The 20,689-nt window shown below is 36.8% G+C and overlaps 1 protein-coding gene across 1 annotated transcript; it reads left to right on the forward strand.

Moving 5' to 3' along the window:
* The first annotated feature begins 1,017 nt into the window (after positions 1-1,017).
* On the forward strand, positions 1,018-20,610 carry iqck (IQ motif containing K). Its single transcript, XM_038307730.1, has 9 exons — positions 1,018-1,290; positions 1,368-1,435; positions 2,279-2,399; positions 2,479-2,576; positions 3,350-3,402; positions 3,498-3,575; positions 3,867-3,951; positions 12,497-12,608; positions 19,055-20,610. Exons 1-9 carry the CDS (start codon positions 1,239-1,241, stop codon positions 19,090-19,092), a joined length of 705 nt encoding a protein of 234 aa, XP_038163658.1. The 5' UTR covers positions 1,018-1,238; the 3' UTR covers positions 19,093-20,610.
* The last annotated feature ends 79 nt before the right edge of the window (positions 20,611-20,689 follow it).

Consider the following 20,689-nt stretch of genomic DNA (forward strand, 5'->3'; position numbering starts at 1 on the left):
TCTAAAGCTACAAGCTATCCAATGATAATAAATATTAAAAGTTTGCAGGTGCCTGTTGTGCCAGGTGCTTTTTTTTTTCAATCCACAACTTTATTGAAAAGTTGCAAATTACAAAACATTGACAAAAAATATCACAAGATATAGAACAGTATCTCCAAAATAAGTGTTCAATGATGGAGTACAATTAAAATTAAGATATAAAATACTCTAATTTCAATAGAAAAAAAAGGCAAGGTATATTAAATTTCTCCAAATATTGAATTACGTTAAAAGTGTGTATTCATTTTTTATTTGGATACAATTGAGATACATTTTTAAATCATTTTCAAACACAGGGAGGAAAGGTCGACCTTTGGAAAATTTGGTTTTGTGTATGTGGAATTTTTCAATTAGAATAATCAATTTAACCAAGAGTTGCAGTTTCCTATCATTATTAGAATATTGTAAGATAATATCTTTGGCTTGTGATTTAATTGATGTGTTGGAGCGCGATATGATGTAAACCTCAACTTCTTTCCAGAATATCTGTGAAAATTGACATAAAAAAAATAGGTGCTTAATTGTTTCCTCCTCAGTATTATAGAATACACAGTTGACATCAATATTGACAAATTTTGCTTAAAAAAAGCGTTAGTGGGGTAAATGTTATGTATAATTTTATATTGGATTTCTTTTCTTTTCTTAGAAATAGCAAATTTGTGTGGTAGGAGCAATGTTATTAATATTAGAAAAAGAGGAGGACCATACAAATTTCCCTCTCAGGGTAATTTCCCTTTTCCTAAAAAAAATAGTTCCTTATATGTTTATTGTTACATTGATGACTTATAAAGTTTAATAAAGAGGGTGAGGTCCACTCTCTCTGCCTCTAGCCTTTCAAAATGACCTCAAGTAGTTGGAGAATACCACCGGGAATATCATTTATCACCATTTGAAATTCCTTATAGGTAATAGGAAAGATTTTGGATTTAAGACATTTTTCGTAACTAAAAATATTACCTTTGTTATTTTGTAAATCCTTAAGATAGAGTATTCCTTTGTCAATCCATTGTTTCAGAAATAAAGATTTATTTTTCCTAGTTATGAATTGGTTGTTCCAGATACTAGTTCTGTGCTGGGAGAAATTAAGAACAAAGCTGTTGGTGATTGTGCCAGGTGCTTGTTTACATCGGAAGTTAATTATTACGCACTTCCCTAGCAACAGCATCCCTGACGACGGCTAATGAACCCTGTAAACAAAAATGGCGGAAGTCCTGGGCGCTGGAAAATCACTATTGGAACAAGTTTGCAGGGGTAAGAATTATGCAGATTCATGAATCTGAGCGTCATTAAAAAAAGGTTAAATTAATTTGTCTGTCTTTTGTTTTAAGAGTTTGAACTTGAGAAGACCGATCCTCCTGTTCGGGAGTGGAAGATCAGCTACAATGCGCCTAAAAAGGTATTCACAACAAACTAACGGATAGTATTCCGAAATTTCACAAATAAAATTGTGATACTTGCTTTGCTCTGACACCCCAAATAAAATGTTAATATTGCATATAATTTTTTTGTAAATAGAATCCACCTGTTTGTTATGTGATATCAGTACATGATAGTTGCTCCTGTATTTTGTTGACAAAAACATTGACACAAATCCACATAGCAGACAGGTGAGGGATACACGTGTAGAGCTCATTAAATGGTAAACAGGCTTAGAACATTTCTAAAAGTGTTAAATCTTTAAAATAAAATAAGTTTTCAAGTTTTAAGCAGCCCTCCATAAATATTGGCAACAGAGGAAAGGCAAGGAGAGAGTTAAGAACACTTTCATCCTATGGGAGAAGATGCCTTTAGTTAAATTAGACCAATTTTTTTCCAGCCTACATGCAAATTGCTTTCTGTGGAAAGGAACTAACTGTTCACATCTCTGTAAAACACACCACATGCTGCTGTTATATTTTCAGCAGAACCTTAAGCATGGATTTATGTTATTGGAACATCCCTAAAAAACTCACCAGAGCTACAGCGGAATGGATAAATGGATGTGCTACAGCTGTAAATACTGCTACTGGTGATTCTACAAAACACTAATCCTGGTGACTAGAATGCTCTGTATTTGCATGCCACACTTTTGAGATTTTCATGTAATAGAAAATTAGAAGCCCACCTGTCTCTATCATCCCTCATGGATTCTAAAGAACATTATTAAAGGCTCAAAGGGCATGACTAATACTTTTGCAACAGAATTTTAAAGAATATCTTGTTTTCTTCAGGATTTTTTTAGTAATTATGACTCTATTAGGTTTTGGGGGATAACGATCATTTGAGGAACACTGACTCTGTTGCTGGCTGGAAGGATCACCTTTGTCTTCAGAAACACTCGACTACAGCTGAAACTACACCGTCTCTACACGTAAATGAAAGTAAGCTTACCTTGCAGGGTCAAAGAACTCCTCCCATTCCTGATTTCTATTCGCAAGCTGTAATGTTTATGTTGTGTAGGGCCTCTCAAGCAGTTCTTGGAGAAGACAGTGCTTCCAGTATTGCTGCCGGGTCTGGAGGCTTTGCTGGCAGAAGCTCAGAAACACGGGTGTTTTGAGGTCCATATTTATTCTTGTGAAAATCACTTCAAATATTTAAACAAAAATCAAAGTACTGAGGTGTTGTAGTGCTGGCTATATTTATCAGAATTACTAGTGAAGATGTTTGAATAGTGATGGATTTTTTAAAAACTATTGTAACATAATATTGTTATAATTTATTTATTTGTTTTTCTTTTAAAAAAAAATCCAACCTTTAATTTCACTAGAGCTTAAATGTTTTCAGTGAGGCAATTACCTGGTTTCCCCATTTACAGTCTAAACTAAGGTTAGAGAACTGCAGTAAAGTCTCCATATGAACAGGTAGATGCCGTCAACATGTACATATGGGTTTGGTCTTATATTATTGATCTAGGTTTTTGCTAATGTAATAAAAGATAAATGCATTTTAAAGCTTTTGACACATTATCAGTGCTACCAATAAATGTGTCTATTTGTCAGATGTCTCAAGTGTTGTGTAATAGAGTGAATAGATGTTTTGGCTCTTGATAAAGGGTGAACTCATATTAGATGTCAATATTACGATTTAATGGGATTCTAGGCTAAACATGGCAGCTTCCAGACTTTGATACCATTAAAAGGGGTTTAGATATGCTGGACAAGATGTTCTGTATCTCAGTTTATCAGTGAAATAAAGCAATATTGCAGAACATTTTTCTTTTTTCTTATAAAACATGTAGCAGCATGTTATTTAGTTGGCTATTTTTTTTCTTATAGTTTAGAGATTTTGAATGATTTAAAATTTACATGTCTTTTTATTTTTTTCTTTCCAGAGAAAAATAACCAAATTTGTGCCCTGTGATTTCCTAACTGAGTGGCTATACAAGTAAAAACCTACCTACCCATAAAATTAAAACACACATATATACTAATTTCACACCTTGTGACTTTCTTAGCCTGCGTTGTTTCTTATGTATTCAGTCAGAATCCCCGCAGGCAGGGAACGGATCCTGTGAACTTTTTTGACATTCCCTTCGTCAGAGACTGGCTGAGAAAGCAGTGAGTGGCCCACATATCCAAACACATAGAAATAATTGGCTTGTTCATTGAGTCGTATTAACCACTTACCAATGATTACAATTAGGTAAATTATATGAGAAGGGTTAGAACTTACTCTTTCCTATTGTTCTTGTTTAGATAATCAGACATGTCAAATTTAGTGCCAGTTTATTTTTTTTTTTTTTTTTATGTTCAAATCTTCTAATGCTGAGGGTTTTTTTCCCCCAATGCATTAATGATCATCAGATTCTCTTATGTCTTCCTCTTTGTTTCTTTCACTGTATGTTTCAGCCCAAGGCCTCCCATCCCGTTGTTTCTACTGCTCAGCGAAGAGCAGGCTGCTCTGCTGATCCAGGCTTTCTGGAGAGGCTATAAGGTACACTGAACCATATTTGTGTAGAAATGACCCATACAGCTGTAAATAGTAATAAAAGAGGAAAATATATTAAAGGAGCAAAAACAGGGATTATATTTCCAGCACTGATCAGACGTTTGCATTAAAATGGAGTTAATTTTATGCTATTATTAATTCATTGAAATATAGAGGTGATATGCAATGAACTATTTTAGAGATTTAAAAAAAAATGAGAATTAAGTCAACCGGTTTAAATTTATTTGGATGTCATCATTAATGGAGTTTAAAGTGATACACACAGACTAAAATATATGCATACACCCACACTAGCTTTTATAAACAATTAATCTGCCTTACTTAGCTGCACCTTGACCACGTTATGTTTTTTTTTATCTATCAGCAAATGTTGGCCATAATTCTGCGTGAGCATTTTAACCTGTTGTGGATAGAAATATAGCATTCCTTTAAATCGGTTGGTTTCATAACACTAATCCTGCTTTTAAGCATAATCACACATTCTATAAATAGGCTTGATGTTAGGCAGTTCAAGGAAGCACCTTTAAATATTCACATCTTTAACCTGAAATGTCCACATATGAAATGCTAGATTTTTTTTATAATTATTTGGAAAATTCTGGGAATGAAATAGATGTAAACACTGAATCTTTACTGTTTTGTTTTTTTGTAAATCATCACCAAAAGATGTCAAATGTGAATTCTAGAATCATTTTAGAGGATCCTTCTGCCTGAAAATGTTTTTACCATCTTTTCTGAGATTATGAGGAATGTTTTTCTCATTTCTCACTTTGAATTTGCAGATATTTAAAGGGTTTCCTGTATGTAAAACCTGTTTTAGTTCACCTCAGTGAGAGAAAGATCTGATGTCAACCAAGCAGTCCTTGGTGGAATCACTGTTATGTCCTGGATCCAGTTCATCTCACTTTTGTCAACCATACTATTGAATTAATGATGGATCCCATGATAGTGAACTTGCCAGGTCTTGTTGACTAAAACATTTAAAGCCGTAACTCTTCTATTTGTACAGTATTCTACATAGTTGGTTCTCGTATGTCGTTGTTTTCCCTGGCATGCTGTATTTTGTTGAATCCAGATATATCCACTAATATAATCCCCAAATAGTTAGATGTTTTAATTAATTTATCTAAATAGATATTCTAGAAATCCTGGCCTTTTTCTGTATTCTCTCTGGCAAGCTAAAGCTAGTCGACATGTTTCAGTAGCTTTATGACAGCATTATTAAGACATGTTAAGATATATTAGACAAAGGGACTAAGAAAAACATGATGTCGTAGGATGTCCTAATATTTTTTCTATTACCGTACACTTCTAATTAAGCTGTGAGAGAATAATTTAGGATAAACTAAATGCAATATCAACTAAGTAACTAGAATGTAAAGAAAAATCCATTTCTAAAATGAAAAGAAAACCTAGTCAGACCCCAGTGACCCTAACTCCCTGTGTGTGTCGTAGGGTTCTGTTAGCATACAATAGACACCCTCCCTGTGAGAAAATTAGCCCACACTGTGAGATTGTATAATCCCATCCTGCTGTAGATGCCTCCTCTAACACAGGGGTCTGCTGTTTCATTCAGCAACTTGGTTATGTCATCGGTGCCAGGCTTTAATTTCCTACAGCGCGGGCGCTGCCATCCTACGATATAAATAGTCAGACACAGCCAGAGGCAAACAGCAGTAGTTTTCATCACTCTGCAACAAAAGATAAACACAACCCTCAGTGCTGTGAGGATGAGTAAAAGGGTTGCGTGTTGTTTGTCTTGTTAGAAGTTGCTGCTTTTGAGATGCAGTTAGATATGCAGCTGCCTTTGAATTGGTAAAGCTACTTAAACATGAATCTGAGTTTATGGATCTATGCCTGAAAAGCTTTGCTAAGAAACAGGCATAAACCCTGTTTTATATGCTTTTTATCACCAGCAGAGGGAGACAGCACCGTGTTTTTGTGTTGGCAGCTGTAAGTTTATTTACCCTTATTTAGGAAAGTGTTCAGAAAGGCCACTGATGGCACTGCAGTGGGGCACCCCAAGGGATCTGGATGCAGAGACAAGCAGCCACAGAGAGGAACTGAGATGGTAGACAGAGCAGGAGGGATTATGTAGAAGGATGAAACTATCTGTTTGGGACATTCTGTTGTGGATGACAAAGGGGAAGAAATAAATCATGCTGGTGGTGAGAGCAGTGTCAGATTAGAAAATAGTGGAAGATGGAAGGAAACAGTTTTGTCAGCAGAGAATAAGGATTAAAGAAAGCTTTTTGCAGATGCAAAATAATAAGTTATTTAACATCCACAGAACGGAGACATTTTGAGTTAGAAGAGTCCTGACAGAGGCTGCTGTGTATCATGACTGGAGTATTTGTATAAATTCGTTTTGGTAACTTTAAATGTGCTGCATGATTCATAGTCCTCACAGAAGATTTAAATGAACAGATTTCTTTTATAACTGAGCACACAGTGATTGTCCCAACCCGGTCCCTATGCTTGTTCTCCATCACTCTCACGTTTTGAGCTGTTATATAACCTGCCTGACGCAGCGCTGACTCCCAGACTGCAGTGTGTGTGTATCCGTCCTTGCGGATTTGGGCGAGTATGCGTGTTCTGGTTAAGAAACACAGAGCAGGAAGTACAGACGGAGAGTATTTTTGCAGAGCGGAATTTTTATCCTTCCATTATTAATTTCTTTCATCACAACACAGAGAGCTGAGGAAGAGCAGCAGCAGAGCTGGCTCTCACACACACACAAACGCACACGAACAAACTTGCATCTCTGACCCAGACCATGTGACTTTTTATCCTTCATATACAAAATGCAAACAGCTGCATGACACAACTGGTGTCAACCTAAGCTGACAATTCAGTTCAAAAACACTTTGTTAATCTCAGGGGGAATAAAAAATTCTTGTAATTTTATTGAAACAGAAAAGGTAACTCTGAAGGAGCTGCAGAAATCCAACAACTATCACTACTCCAATAAAGATCTATTAAGCAAGACTTGGCTAAAATTAATCTTCAAAGATCTTCTCCATCTTGACTGAGTTTGATCTATTATGGAAAGAATAAAGAAAGCAGTTATTTAATTCTTACGACTGACATGAACCAGGAGACCTGCAGCTGAAAAGACAGTAAAGGGTTTTATAAAGTGTTGATTTAGGGAGACTGACTACAGAAGCTTAGTAGGTTTGAATAAGACAGATGTGAAAATGTGCATGAGGTATGATACTAACTATTAAGTGGTACAAGACCTTAACATATTACATAATCTTCTTTAAACTATGTGCCTTTGCTCAACCATAATCCATTCATCCATGCCTGCTGCTGTAGCACACATGTACTGTATCACACACAAACACATTTTATGATCACTAAGACTTATTAGGATTACTAGAATCTGGTCAGCTGAGTTGCACCAGTGACGCTGTTGTATAATAAACCACTGTTAGTTTGTTTATATCATGAAGTTGTGGTCAGGCACTTCACTTTGTTTTATTCTGCTTCCATTTCCGTACACAAGCTGCCATTAATCCCATGGCACTGGTGTTCAGTCAACAGGTTGTCTTCCTATATAGACTGCAGCTTCACACTAGAGTCAGATAAATCTGTTCCACCATAAACCTAAAATGTACTAAAAAGACAATATAGCGTTCATAAATATCTTTAAACTGACTAAATTTGTATGACCTTCCATATAGTCCATTACACATTAAACACACTCAGAGACAACCTGGTTTAGGATATTTCCTAGCACAGCTTTATGTATAATTTTGAAATTTAGCCCAGGGTTTGTTTAGAATTTGATCCAGCACACGGCGTTATGTTTTTTTAATTTTATTTTTTATATCGGTTACATGGCCAATAATTAAAAATAATGTTTGAGTCGATTGAAAATTTTTTTACCACTTTATTTACTAAACAATAATAATAATAATATCTTTGTAATGTTTGGGTTAAAATCAGGTTAAATTGGGCGTGCAGGTGAAGCAGTGGTTAGCGTGCAAGACCCATGTATGGAGGCCTTAGTCCTCGACGTGGCCGACCCGGGTTCGAATCCGACCTGTGCTCCTTTGCCGCATGTCTCCCCCTCTCTCGCATACCGCCGTTCGCGTCAGCCTACTGTTGAAGAAAAAGAAATGAGTCACTAGTGCCATAAACCTAAAAAAAAAAAAAAAAAAAAATCGGGTTAAATTTAACAGTCCAGTTCATCCGTTAGGGGTCATTTCAGGTGTTTTACTCATAGAGCTACAACCTATGGGACTGTGGGATAAATTAGGAGTGCCCAGAAAGTGTGAGGGAACTCCACATAGCCAGAACCCAGGACCTTCCTTTCTTGAGACAAAAGTTCTAAAAACTGCCCCGTCTTTCACGTAAACATGAATAACAAAGTATAAAAAGAGGTTTTAATAGCTACAGTTTGACACCAGAAATTGCTTTTCTTACAAATAACATAAACAAAAACTCCCAAAGCAAATATACCAGAAAGTATTCACCCCCCCACTTGTACTACATCTTGGTATGTCACGATACCACAACTGAACATGGTAGTTTCTTGAAAATATCTTCAAGAAACTGAAAGGTCCATCAGTTAAAAATGTATATCTGAGCAGTAAGTGCCATAAATGGTTAAAGATACTAGTTTATATCATATTTATGCCATGCAAAAAGAATCAGTGACCAGCAGTCTTCTGACATCTCAGTATAGTTGGAGAGACACCCAAGCAGGTACCAGAAATGTAACCATTTAATAGAACGGCCTAAAAAGTGAGTCAGGCCAATAAAGGTGGAGGTCCTATCTTTAGGAGAAATATAATGATTTGCATTTTTAAAAAAATACAATTACTTAATTTCAAATGTATATCTTTATTTCTTCAAAAAATTATGAAAAAAGTACATTTCTGTTATTTAATGCAGCAGTTAGTAGTAAACCTTTTCATGGATGATTCACATGTATTTTTTTTTATAATGTATGGATTGAAATTTTCCCTCCATCCATATACCTCTCAATACTTATGAACATCATTTCACGACCTCCCACTTGGTGTCTCACATCACTGCTCTATATCACGGGACCAAACAATGTTTAGTAGCAATATAAACTGTTTGACATTGGCAGACAGGGATGTGCAAGGTTTCCATGGATGCAGCCCACATAGTCAGTTCTACCTCTTAACCCAGAAATACATTTTTTCTTCAAATAAGTAACCTTTAAATGTGTTTGATACAGACTTTATAACACTCATATTTTTTATTGCATAAAAAAAAATTTAGAAAAAGGAAAAAAAATCTAAATTTTGTGTTTAATTTACAGTATGAACTCTTTGGTGTTACGTATGAAGTATTTTTCTTCATTAGTTCAATCCTGTCTTAATATGGGATAGAAAATAGAGGCACTAATCAAGTTGAGTATTTTTTGTTTTACATGATCCAGTATTGATGGTTTGGTATATTATCACCAACTCTTCCCAGACAGTAGAGTAGTCAATCAGAGAATTAGGTCTGCGATTCCAGCTCAATGATCTGGGAACAGCCATAGTTAAATTGTCTGAGCTGAGCTTCAGTGTCAGGTCAGTTGACCGACCTCGTGCAGCGACACTCATGCAGAAAAAATGTCACAGGGACACAGTATATCAAAAAGCCCTCCTGTCTACTTCTACTTGGTCCTTACCTGCAGACTTACAGTAAAGTGACCTATCTAGGCACCTATTTCATTTTTCGCTCTATCCAAACGACAGAGCAAGAATTCCATTACTTGTCAGTGTTTTAAAAAAAGCACAGCAGGGTAGACAAAGGTTTGCATTTTAGAAACTATGTGTCAGAGTTATGCAACTTGTGGGAACGTGGTTTATGTAGGGATTCCTCTTGTGCTGTCACTGGTGTGATTCTTATAATGATGTGCAGTTTGTGTTTATGCTCATTTTGCATTTGAAGAAATGCAGTTGGAAGTCTACAGCCTCACATTGTCCTGCCGATTTTTCTAATAACCTTTAATTCATGCCTGTGTCATTGTACATTGTATACAACATGACAGGAGTGACTCACATGAGCTAGATTAAACTTGGACATGTGTGCAGCGACATAACAAAAGCATACTGAGTCCCAAAACAGTCATAAACAATTACAACACAGAGAACCATATAAGAAAAAAAATCTATCTATCTATCTATCTATCTATCTATCTATCTATCTATCTATCTATCTATCTATCTATCTATCTATCTATCTATCTATCTATCTATCTATCTATCTATCTATCTATCTATCTATCTATCTATCCCTTCCTTCCTTCCTTCCTTCCTTCCTTCCTTCCTTCCTTCCTTCCTTCCTTCCTTCCTTCCTTCCTTCCTTCCTTCCTTCCTTCCTTCCTTCCTTCCTTCCTTCCTTCCTTCCTTCCTTCCTTCCTTCCTTCTTTAAACATTACTATTGTCTGTAAGGCCATGATCAAAATCAGCTCCTTTTATCAGCAAGTCAGCTGCATTTTTTTTTTTTTTCATGACCGATTCAGGTAACAGCAGAAGCACAATAACAAGGTGAAGGATTTATTGAAGATTCCAGTGAAAAATTGACATTCAGTCCCTCACATAGAGAAAACAAGCAGTGGTGAGCAAACACAAGCGGCTCCAACCCCCCACCCGCCCTGACCCTCGCCCCTCATTTCCATTTCTATGGTTCGTCCCATCAGGACAGGGCCTGCTGCAGCACCATGACACCCACTGAATTAACCGCTCAAGCTCACTGGTTTTACCAATTCGTCAGCCCCATGGCTAGCCTTATATAACAGGCCTGCTTTCACACACCTTAGTAGAAACACTAGTGTGGCTCCTCAAGCAGTCTCTTCAGAGGATGTTGAGGCTCATTGGAAGCTGAGGAGCAGGATGGGTGAGTGGAGATGTGGAGAATGAAAAACAGAGGGGACAGAGGTGGACAAAAAGGGGTGAAACATATATGTGTGGAGAATCTCAAGAGGGTCTGAAGTGTTGTTAGGAGACATCGAGGAACTGAAGGGAGGGAGATTCAATAAAGGAAATTTCTTAAGGTGAAAGAAAGAGAAGGCTGTTTTAGTAGGAGCAGAAAAGGCACTTCAGCCCTGCAGGGAGAATTTCTTTTTATCTTAAACAGCAAACATTCAGTCGATCTCTCCATAAACCCAGCAGCCCACACCCAACACAAAACAACTGCAGGGGTTTCCTTCAAAAACAAAAGAATGAGTCATCCCAACAACAACTGGAGTTTAGAGGGGCATCAAAGCCTGTTTCATGACAATGAGACTGCATGAATTTCACCCATTTAGCCAGCCACACAATACTGACACAGTTGTGCTCGCACATGCAGTTTAACAGTTAGCTCACTAAATAACAAACTGCTTTGTAAAACTACACAGCTGCCTGTGTAAGGAATTTAAACGCCCTCATTTCAAAGAGTCTTGGCCAATAAAAAAACTAGAAATTGAAAATAAGTTCTGGTGTACCTATCAATATCTGTGATAATGGCTCTAACTGTGCTGTGCATCTCAAAGCCTTAAAAAATTCCCTTGAAAATCCGACTCATTTGGATCCAGGCACAATGGTTGACATTTTGTGACTTCCTGTTGTCAGATAGGTTCTTTTTTTAAGTATTTCTTCACATATTGGTCTGGGAGGTATGAGAATAGCTACTGAAACTGAGTATGTAAATTAAATGACTGTCACTTTCCATCCATCCATCCATCCATCCATCCATCCATCCATCCATCCATCCATCCATCCATCCATCCATCCATCCATCCATCCATCCATCTTCTTCCAGTTATCCCGGTCAGGTCATTTGGAGGCAATGATCCTCATCCCGGCTGCTTCACACTCGGCAGAGAACCGCTCCAGTGAGAAGTGTAGCTCACGCCCTTATAAAACTAATAGAACCTCATGATCTGTGAATAACAGAGACGCAATCCTAAGGCCCCCAAAAACGATCCCTTCAACACCTTGGCTGCGCCTAGAAATTCTGTCCAGAAAAGTTATGAACAGAATCTGTTACAAAGAGCAACCTTGGCAGAGTCCAACCCTCCGACCAGGCTTTGACACCGGTCATACAGAGACCTGACATGGTCCACTCAGACTCAATGCCCCCCACCTTCCTCGGAATGTGTTCAAAGCTCTCCTGGAGGTGGGAGTTAAAGCTCCCTCTTGCTCCTTTAGTTGTATTTTTATTTTCATTTTAGATGCAACTAAAAGTTGTATTGTAAAAGTTGATTATGAATATGAATATTGTATTGGGTATTTTGAATTACTTTAATTTGTGGGGAAGGAACCAAAATGGGGCATACATTAACCCTTGTGGAACACATAAATCTTAAGAGGGACACATGTATTAAAGTAGGAGACAGAATTAATTACAAAAATTCTGCATTAATAAAATATGAACTAGTTAAAATCTTATATCATTAAATTCTATATGTATGACAGTAATACACGAATACACACACATATTATTAAACAATGAGTAATAGAATGTGTCTTAAATATGTTTATGACATTTGCTTACATTAATACACTTGATTTTTTAGGTCAGAGTACGGCCAGATGTGCAGGAATTACGGCGATGGCAAAGGGAGCTGAGGGAGAGTCGTGACATTGCCAAAATGGTTGCATTTTTTTGGACCCGACAAGAGACCAGAGGTAAACACAAAAACACACATTTAATGGGCTTTTATCCATACAAAGACTTTGCATTGCCTTCCAGTTATTTCCATTTGTTTCTATAGCCTTGCTCTGAAACTAAACCTAACCCAACAATTTTCAGCATTAACCTAACGTTTAAAATAATCCAAACTCAATTTACACACTGGTCATAAAAATAAACTATAAATAAAAAAATAGCACTTTTGTTTGGAAAAGCAGGCTTGAGCTGTAACAAATGCTACAACACATGCTCACTTTCAAACACAGGCTAGCAGTGCTTAGGAAATATATTACTACTGTTGTCTTTGACAGCAGTGGTTGTTTATTTGGAAGCATTGGTAAATGCATTATGCAAAGACATGCTTATATAATACTGTCAACCTCGTGCACCACATATACTCACGCACCTAAATTGCCGCATTGATACAGTAGTCATCTTAACATGGCTTTGATGTCAAAGCCGAAACGAGGGTTCTTTCAGGAGCAGCATACAGTAGTGAAAAATGAGGCCAGCGGCAGAGATAAAGACATGGCATGGAAAAGAATGAGAATATCTGCAGGGCTTGGGGTGGGTTTGTGCGATGGAGGAGGCAGAGTGTGGGGGCTGGGGGGTACATGGGAAGAAAGAGAGGAGCTACACAGAGATTAAGACAGAGACATGGAGAACTATGTGAGTGTTTAAGAGTTCTGGTCCGCACACATAAAGGATGAAGCACAGCAGCTGAGAATGCATATCTGTGTCTAATGTGAGGTACTAGCATTAGGCTTTAAGAATAAAGACTAAACTTTACCCTTTGGAATTTGCACATGAAAAAAGGTGAGCTTCTTTTAGATTTAGACTAGATTTATTTTGCCATTTTGTATACTGTATAATGTTAACAAAAAGAAATTTCATTTAAAACAGCTCTTTTTGTTCTTCTATTTTTACAAATAAGAAGACAAAATATCAGAAATCCTCGCTATATGACAGCTGTCAATAAAAACCTCACTAACACGCACCTCATTTTGAAGTAGTGTCCTCGCCTATTTTGCATACCCAATGGAAAACGAAATAACTGAGGAACTGTAAGCCCAAATTACATGTGTGAAACATCATTTGAAAGCAAACACCTTCTAGTTTCTGAAATATAAAAGAAAATTGGGTGAGTAAAACACAACGCAAGCTGCACCAGTTCAAACTTGACTCATAGCTCTTTTTATTATTATTGAAAATAATAGGTCTTTTTTGAACAGCAGTAATAAAGACATGCTTGAGAATGGGCATGTCACATTTTATTACATTTGTTCTACATCATGTCAACCAAAAATGCAGAACATTTCAGACCTCTAGCTACAACAGTTCCAGAGCTCTGGGGTAAAGAAACATACCAAATATTGCAGGCTAACAACTGTGGAAATAATATTAGGAAGTCAAAATGCTAAGCATTATCTATGACCAGCTAACTTTTCTTATCAAAAACCGGACCTTATCTGGCGATTTTCTTCTCATCATAGATGATGATAATTTTTATTATTTTTTAATTATCAGTATTCTGGATTACGTTTAATCTGTGGACCCTTATGAGAAACACTTAAAGTCATAGGGAAGTCATATTTAAATGTCAAATAATTTTGGCTTAAACATGTATACAAATGTACTCTTTATCAGACAATATTGTCCCAAAAGTTAGAAAATTTATATAAAAGAAAATCCTGTCTTAAAATCTGTTGGTTTTTTTTCGTTATCCGACAAACCGATCACTACCAAATAGCTTGCAAACCTTCTGCCACAAAAAGCCCGCTCCCTTGATAAACAACCAATCACATTCACTTTATTCACTTGTGTAAAGTAGGGCACCACTCTGGAGAATTCGGAAATGCAACGGTTGGAACAGGTGTTTCTCTATGACTCTAAGCTTTCCAACATTTATGACATCAGACTGCCTATTATTTTCAGTGGCGTGGACAGTAGCTGTGAATTACCTTGTAATTCTAAAGACTTTGTACTGTTAGCAACAACTTTATAATAATTGATAATAATTAAACTTTATTGATCTCACATAGGAGAAATTTATCTCTGCATTAAACCCATCCCCTTGGGGAGCAGTGGGCTGCCATTGTAGGGGGGGCCGGGGAGCAATTGGAGTTTAAGGGTCTTGCTCAGAGACCCAGAGTGGCAGTCTCTGGGAGTGGGTTTCTAACTCACAATCTCAGGATTCCAAGCTCTATGCCCTAACAACTAGGCCGTCACTCCTCATTTTAACAGGTGGCATTGGTTGCTGTCAGATGAATGATAAAACTTTGCTCATGAAGTGCATTATCACATAAAAGCCTTCTCCATTTACTGTGCTAATTGCTCTCATGTCTATTTCTATCACATAACAAATGTTTTGCATAAACCCCTCCACTTTTCCATCATTATATCTTCACCTTCTCAGCGCAGCAGAGAAGTTGACGAAGCTCTGCTATGCAGCACAGCTAAATGACAGCTATTTGGAGGATAACTTAATATAACCTAATTGTCTTTATAGTCTTTATATTTACAAAGAGAACTGAATAAACTGCCTCATTGTCGCCATTAACTATTAATAATAATCAAAGATTGGATTCATGGTTCTGTTCTATCATTCCTCCACTCGGTCATTACTTCTCTTGTATGTACCAGTGAGGCTCTGCCTGAGAAGAGCCCTCTAGTGGTAGAAGGTAATACTACGACTCTGAAATAAATTCCTTTTAATTGGACAATATTTGTTAATCAGATGGACCATATTTAAGTCTTATATGCCATTAAACTATAGTTTTTCATAAGTTGATTAAATCGATTTTAGGTATTTCCATTTAGTTTAAAGCAAATTAACCAAGCACCAAAGCGTAATGTTGTCATACATTGTGGTCCACATTGTGTCATTAGCATGGCTGCAGTAAACTGGAGGAAGAGGCTGCAAAATGTTCAGTTGGTTTGTAAATTAAAAAGTAATAATTTATTATTATCTAGAGACTATTAATACTATGATGTGAAATGCGGGTCGTATGGTGATTTCATGCATACGCTTCTGTTCCAATTGACAAATATTTGTTCTGGTTCCTTCCGTTCTCCCCGAGTCCATATTTACTGTATTCTTGCCAAGAACGTACTTGGCGTGAACACAAGTCCATACTTGTCTTTTTGTGAATTTTGAAATGACCAATGTTTCTTTCTTCAGTTTTGCTGATTAACCCTTTTTCACAAAAGCCAAGATGCGCATTAGAAAAAGCTGATTGAAACTTATCTATAAGTCTGATCTTCTTTTTGTAGAGTATTATGAAAGAAACATGTACAAATTAGCTTGCTAATTAGGTAGGGTGTCTGCCTTACTAACATCTCATATATTATTGGTAGGATTATTATTTAATTGAACTCATCTAATTTCTAATGTTATGGTTTATCTTAACTGGAGTCTAAAATTCTACATTAGATGTCATTATACTCAAACTACATATGTAAAAAAAAAAGTACAGCCCCTACAGTTCTCTTTGCAAAAGTGTTTGCACCCTTAAACTAACATTTTGTTGAACCACTTATGGATTTAACTTCAGCATTCAGCAGTTTTAGAAAATACCTTCCAACAAGTATAGTCTATCAAATGAATCTAAATCTGTCCTTGATGGATTTGTTCTTGGACATTTTCTTATTTGCATTGCTGTAGCCATAGTTTGTAAGATTATAAAAGTTATAGCTAAGTACAAATGCTTCTATCAGGAGGAGATTGCATAAATCTGTGGCATTACAAGTATACAGTCATATTCAGTAAATTAGAGGGAATTAGGTTCACTTTGTAAAACACATAACATTGATTTTTCTTGCACTTTGCACTAGCACTGATAGCAGTTAATGAATGTGATTTTCAAACCGTCATCATGTCTGTCTTTCATCCTTTTTTTGGGGGTGGATTTTTTTTTTTTTGGTGGAGAATAATCATATTTTGTGTTAATATCCACCAAACACCATAATGAGGGTTTTTCTTGAGTTTTAAAGTCTGCTTGGATTCAGTTTTCATCTCCTAGACATATTAATCTAGACCTATACAGCTAAAGACACCATAGGATTTATATGCTGTGAGGAAGATATTAACTACTTTTTTTTTTAAAAATGAAAAAAACTTAAACCACACCTTCAATCATTACATCTCCCCCCTGCTTTTTCCTATTGTTGATGCACCATTGTATACAGCCTTTCAAACATGCACATTAAATCTCATCATGATTACATTCCTGCTTGTGTTTCTTACACCACTGTGTCTGTTTGTCTCAACACTAACACATTCCACATAACAAAAGGTCTCACTGCAGCCACGGCAGGCCAACAAAATTCCTGTGCTGTGGTGCCTCAGCCTCACTGCTGCTGCTGCTGACCTGACATAAAAGCTGGGGGCCTGGGGGTGTGTGCATGTGCAGCACACTGTGTGACTGCAGAAAAGAAAAAAGTCTACCCAAACCATCATTCTAAATGGAAATCATATTCTGACCTATTTTAAAGAATCTGAACTGGTCTAGGAAAGGAGTCAGATATTAGAAGAGAAGTGAAGCAGAAATATGTGTTGTGAAAGGAAGAAGGGAAGGGATGAAGAGAAGTGGTTATACTGTGTGTTGTTTTGGATGAAGGTTCTGACAGATAATTGCACCGTGTTTGTTTCTGCGACAAGCAGTGTGAGCAAAACTATTTAGGGATGACCCCACACTTGTGTATGGAACCAGAAACAGCTGCATTTACCTTATCTGACCTGAGGAGTAAACATTTTTGGTCTGAATTCAGAGGTAGCCTGAGACAGAAGCTAAAAACAACAATAAAGAGCAAACAGCAGACACAGACTCATATGTTAAAAGGTTCAAGGGTTACAGCACCATGAACAGGTGCAGCTGTTAGCACTAAATGCATCAACACACAACTGTCTTTGGTTTAATGTTTACATTCAGAACAAGCTTTTTTGTTTAGGCAAAGAATTTTACTTTACTTCATCAAATAGGTTCTAAACGACGTCTTCAAACCTTGGAAACCAAATCCAGTGGATTGTGTTTAAACTTTTACGGAATGTGTGATTATTGCCCAATATTTCCAGAAGCTGAGTTTTAGTGTACATGTAAGATTAATCAAATCAGTTTCTTTGTATTTTGTCTCTAAGCTCTTTAACATTTAACAATATAGCATTAATATTTACGTTACTGCCAACTGTCACTATACTGCCATATATTTTCACACTCACTCATTAAATGGTTATCCACTTCTTGATACAACAGGTTTAAGGATGTTGGTCCTGCCTTACAGAGGTTTCTGACTATTCATGAAAAAATATTTTAGAGGTTAGACACTGATGTTGGATGATGAAGGCCTGTCTTACAGTTGCTCCTGTAATTCTTATCATACTTGCTCATTCCTTGTTTCTGGGGACCTTACTTAATGCAATGGTGCGTTGTCATATTGAAACTGGAAGGGGGCTTCCCTAAACTGTCTCCATGAATCTTCCCTGACCAAAACTTAACTCAATGCAATGAAAAGAGAGTTAGTTGCTCACCTGATAATTACTCATCATCTCCAGATTCCTCATTGCAATCAAGATGTATTTATTGTTCTGAGTCCAAAGTCAGGGGTTTTTAAACCATAGTGTCTGATACTTTGCATATACCTTGATGATGATAGGCTTGGGTGCAGCTTCCTGGACATAAAAACTCTTTCAGAGAAGGTCCCTCATAAAGTTTTGAGGGGTACCGCTGTTGACTCAGCAAAAGGTTGATGCCCTCAATGCATTGTGTGTTTCATTATCTAGTGACCCCGCTTTGTTATTTACCACTTCGTAGATGTGTCCATTTGCTATGTGACTGAGTTTTTGTATAATAATGGTCCCATGTGGAGTATTAAGCAGTGAGGACATTTTCAGCACTGGACTAATTTCAGAAGCTTCTATTACTATACTAGTAAATCACTGAGCACAGAGTTTATTATTTACAGTTTGTCATGAAAGTGATCTAAATTAATTGGCGTAATTATTTTGTGGTGTTTGCCAATCCCTTTGCAGTATAATCGGTCAAGAACAGAGATTGCAACAGAAAAACCAGATACATGTAAATAGAAGCAGATTAGAACCAACAAGCATGTCCATATCCCTGCATATGAAGCATGGATCTGATCTAAAATGTACTCAGAGGATGGCTCTTTAATATCCTCAAACAATCAAAAATAAAAAGCCCATCAAAGCTAAAAAGCGAATTATGTAGTGCATTCCCTGAACATTCAACATCCAATGTGGCTGCTGGAAGCATTAGTGTTGTGAAAAACTATTCAACCAAGTCTATATTTTGGCCATATTTTTTATTTTATTTTTATTTTTTTAACCTAGAAAATGCCTTTGCATAATGCCTTAGTTTTGTTGCTGTGGAAATCTATAATTGTGTTCTCTAAAAACAGAATACCTTCATTTTATTTTTTCCAGTTGGTTTGACCATGACAGATGTAGAAGAAAGCCCTTAACCGGATCAGTCTCTGTCCTTGGGTTGGGTATAGTCCACACCAGCCAGACAACCTCACTGGCCGATGAGAGACTGACCAACAGGCTGTGGAAGGAAACGGAAACATCTTTGACATGACTAACTTCCTCGCTCTGTCTAACGCTGTGAAAAACAACAACACTTGAACACTTTTTGCATTTTTGTATATTTTTTTACTTTATGTTTTATTATCTTAAAGGGTGATTAAACTTTGTTACCCTGACTTTAAACTGTCAGAAATTATCAGCCAAACAAGCTATCCAAAGGCCTACAGAGTCAGGGAAGGATATATGATATGATCTATGTCTAATCATTTTATTGCTCCCCTTTGCCTTGTTGAGCCTCCATTTGTCTCACTCCATGATATACCCCCCATATAACATTACTTTCCATAATGGTGTCAGAGGGGGAAACCTCTTGTAACAGACCTGATATTTTCTCTTGGCTCCTCCAGTTGATCTTCCACCAGAGAACAACAGTATTTCCTTCTTCTGTTTTTCTTTTTTTTTATTGTAGCAAACAATATGATAAAAAGAGGTCAGCTCTTTTCCAGTAGACAATTAAAGCTCGAGTGAGGAAGGACTTGGCCTTCACAGCTGCACTTTCTTTCCTGTTTACTGGGAAAGGGAATATCCCAGTCAGAGAATCAGAGAAGCAAAACTTTTTTTAAACATGTGGACGACTGGCCACTATCTGACAGATCATATTAATTACTGTCCTTAAATACTCAGTTTTTTAACATAGAATTAGTATGTTTTTCTTTTTCAGTGATATACATTTAACAACGTATAAATCCAAATTAACAGCAAATCTATTGAATTCACTGTAAAATTAATTTGCTTTGTAGCTTGAAGTTTCTAATCATATATAATAATATATGATTTTTTACTTTTTGTCTCCAGCATGATGCGTCTTCTTTTGTATTATGGAACTAAAAATCATCTCACTTTTTTATGGCTCAGCCGTGGTGACTTTATGACATTTCATTTGGAAATGTAAAATCCTACGTGATGCTTAACCGACTTTGTACTTCTTTGATCTCCTTCCGGCTACACTAAATTGTCTCGGCTCTAGGCCTCCTGTCATGACTACAAATAAAGCTGAAATACTAAGTGCGCCCCTTGTTTCCAGTTTCCAGCGAACTGATCGTACCTGAGAGGATGCTCTGCGGCCGTATGATTGGAGTATCCCTTGATCTTTGCCTTCTTTCATGTCTATAAAGTGTGGTCTTTAGAGGGTCAACATTCATCTTAATGCAGGCAATAGATAGCTGCTACAGGGTAAGCTGATTAAAAATGCTCCATTTTATTCTGGGGATATCTGATACCAGACTGAGCTCCACAAAGTCTGGTAGCAGTGGATCAGTCTGAAACTAGATCCAAAAGCGCTAGATATAAAGCGGCACAAGGAATGACATTGCTACACGAGTGGATAGTTCTACCAGGCAAGAGGTTGATATTTGCTTTATAATTACTGTGTACAGGTATAAGGGAAAAAAAAACAAATAATATATTGCAAATTAATTCATACTCCAAACAACTTATCTTCTAAAACACAATGATATTTTAAACAGCTTGAAA

This window comes from Cyprinodon tularosa, unplaced genomic scaffold, assembly GCF_016077235.1.
Source record: "Cyprinodon tularosa strain WSP-4 unplaced genomic scaffold, ASM1607723v1 ctg62, whole genome shotgun sequence".
NCBI lineage: Eukaryota > Metazoa > Chordata > Actinopteri > Cyprinodontiformes > Cyprinodontidae > Cyprinodon > Cyprinodon tularosa.

Coding starts and splice junctions, on each gene's coding strand:
- iqck (XM_038307730.1), top strand. CDS start 1,239: ATGGCGGAAGTCCTGGGCGCTGGAAAATCACTATTGGAACAAGTTTGC. Junction 2,577..3,349: donor AGAAACACGGGTGTTTTGAG/GTCCATATTTAT, acceptor TTTTCTTTCCAG/AGAAAAATAACCAAATTTGT. Junction 12,609..19,054: donor GACCCGACAAGAGACCAGAG/GTAAACACAAAA, acceptor TATTTTTTCCAG/TTGGTTTGACCATGACAGAT.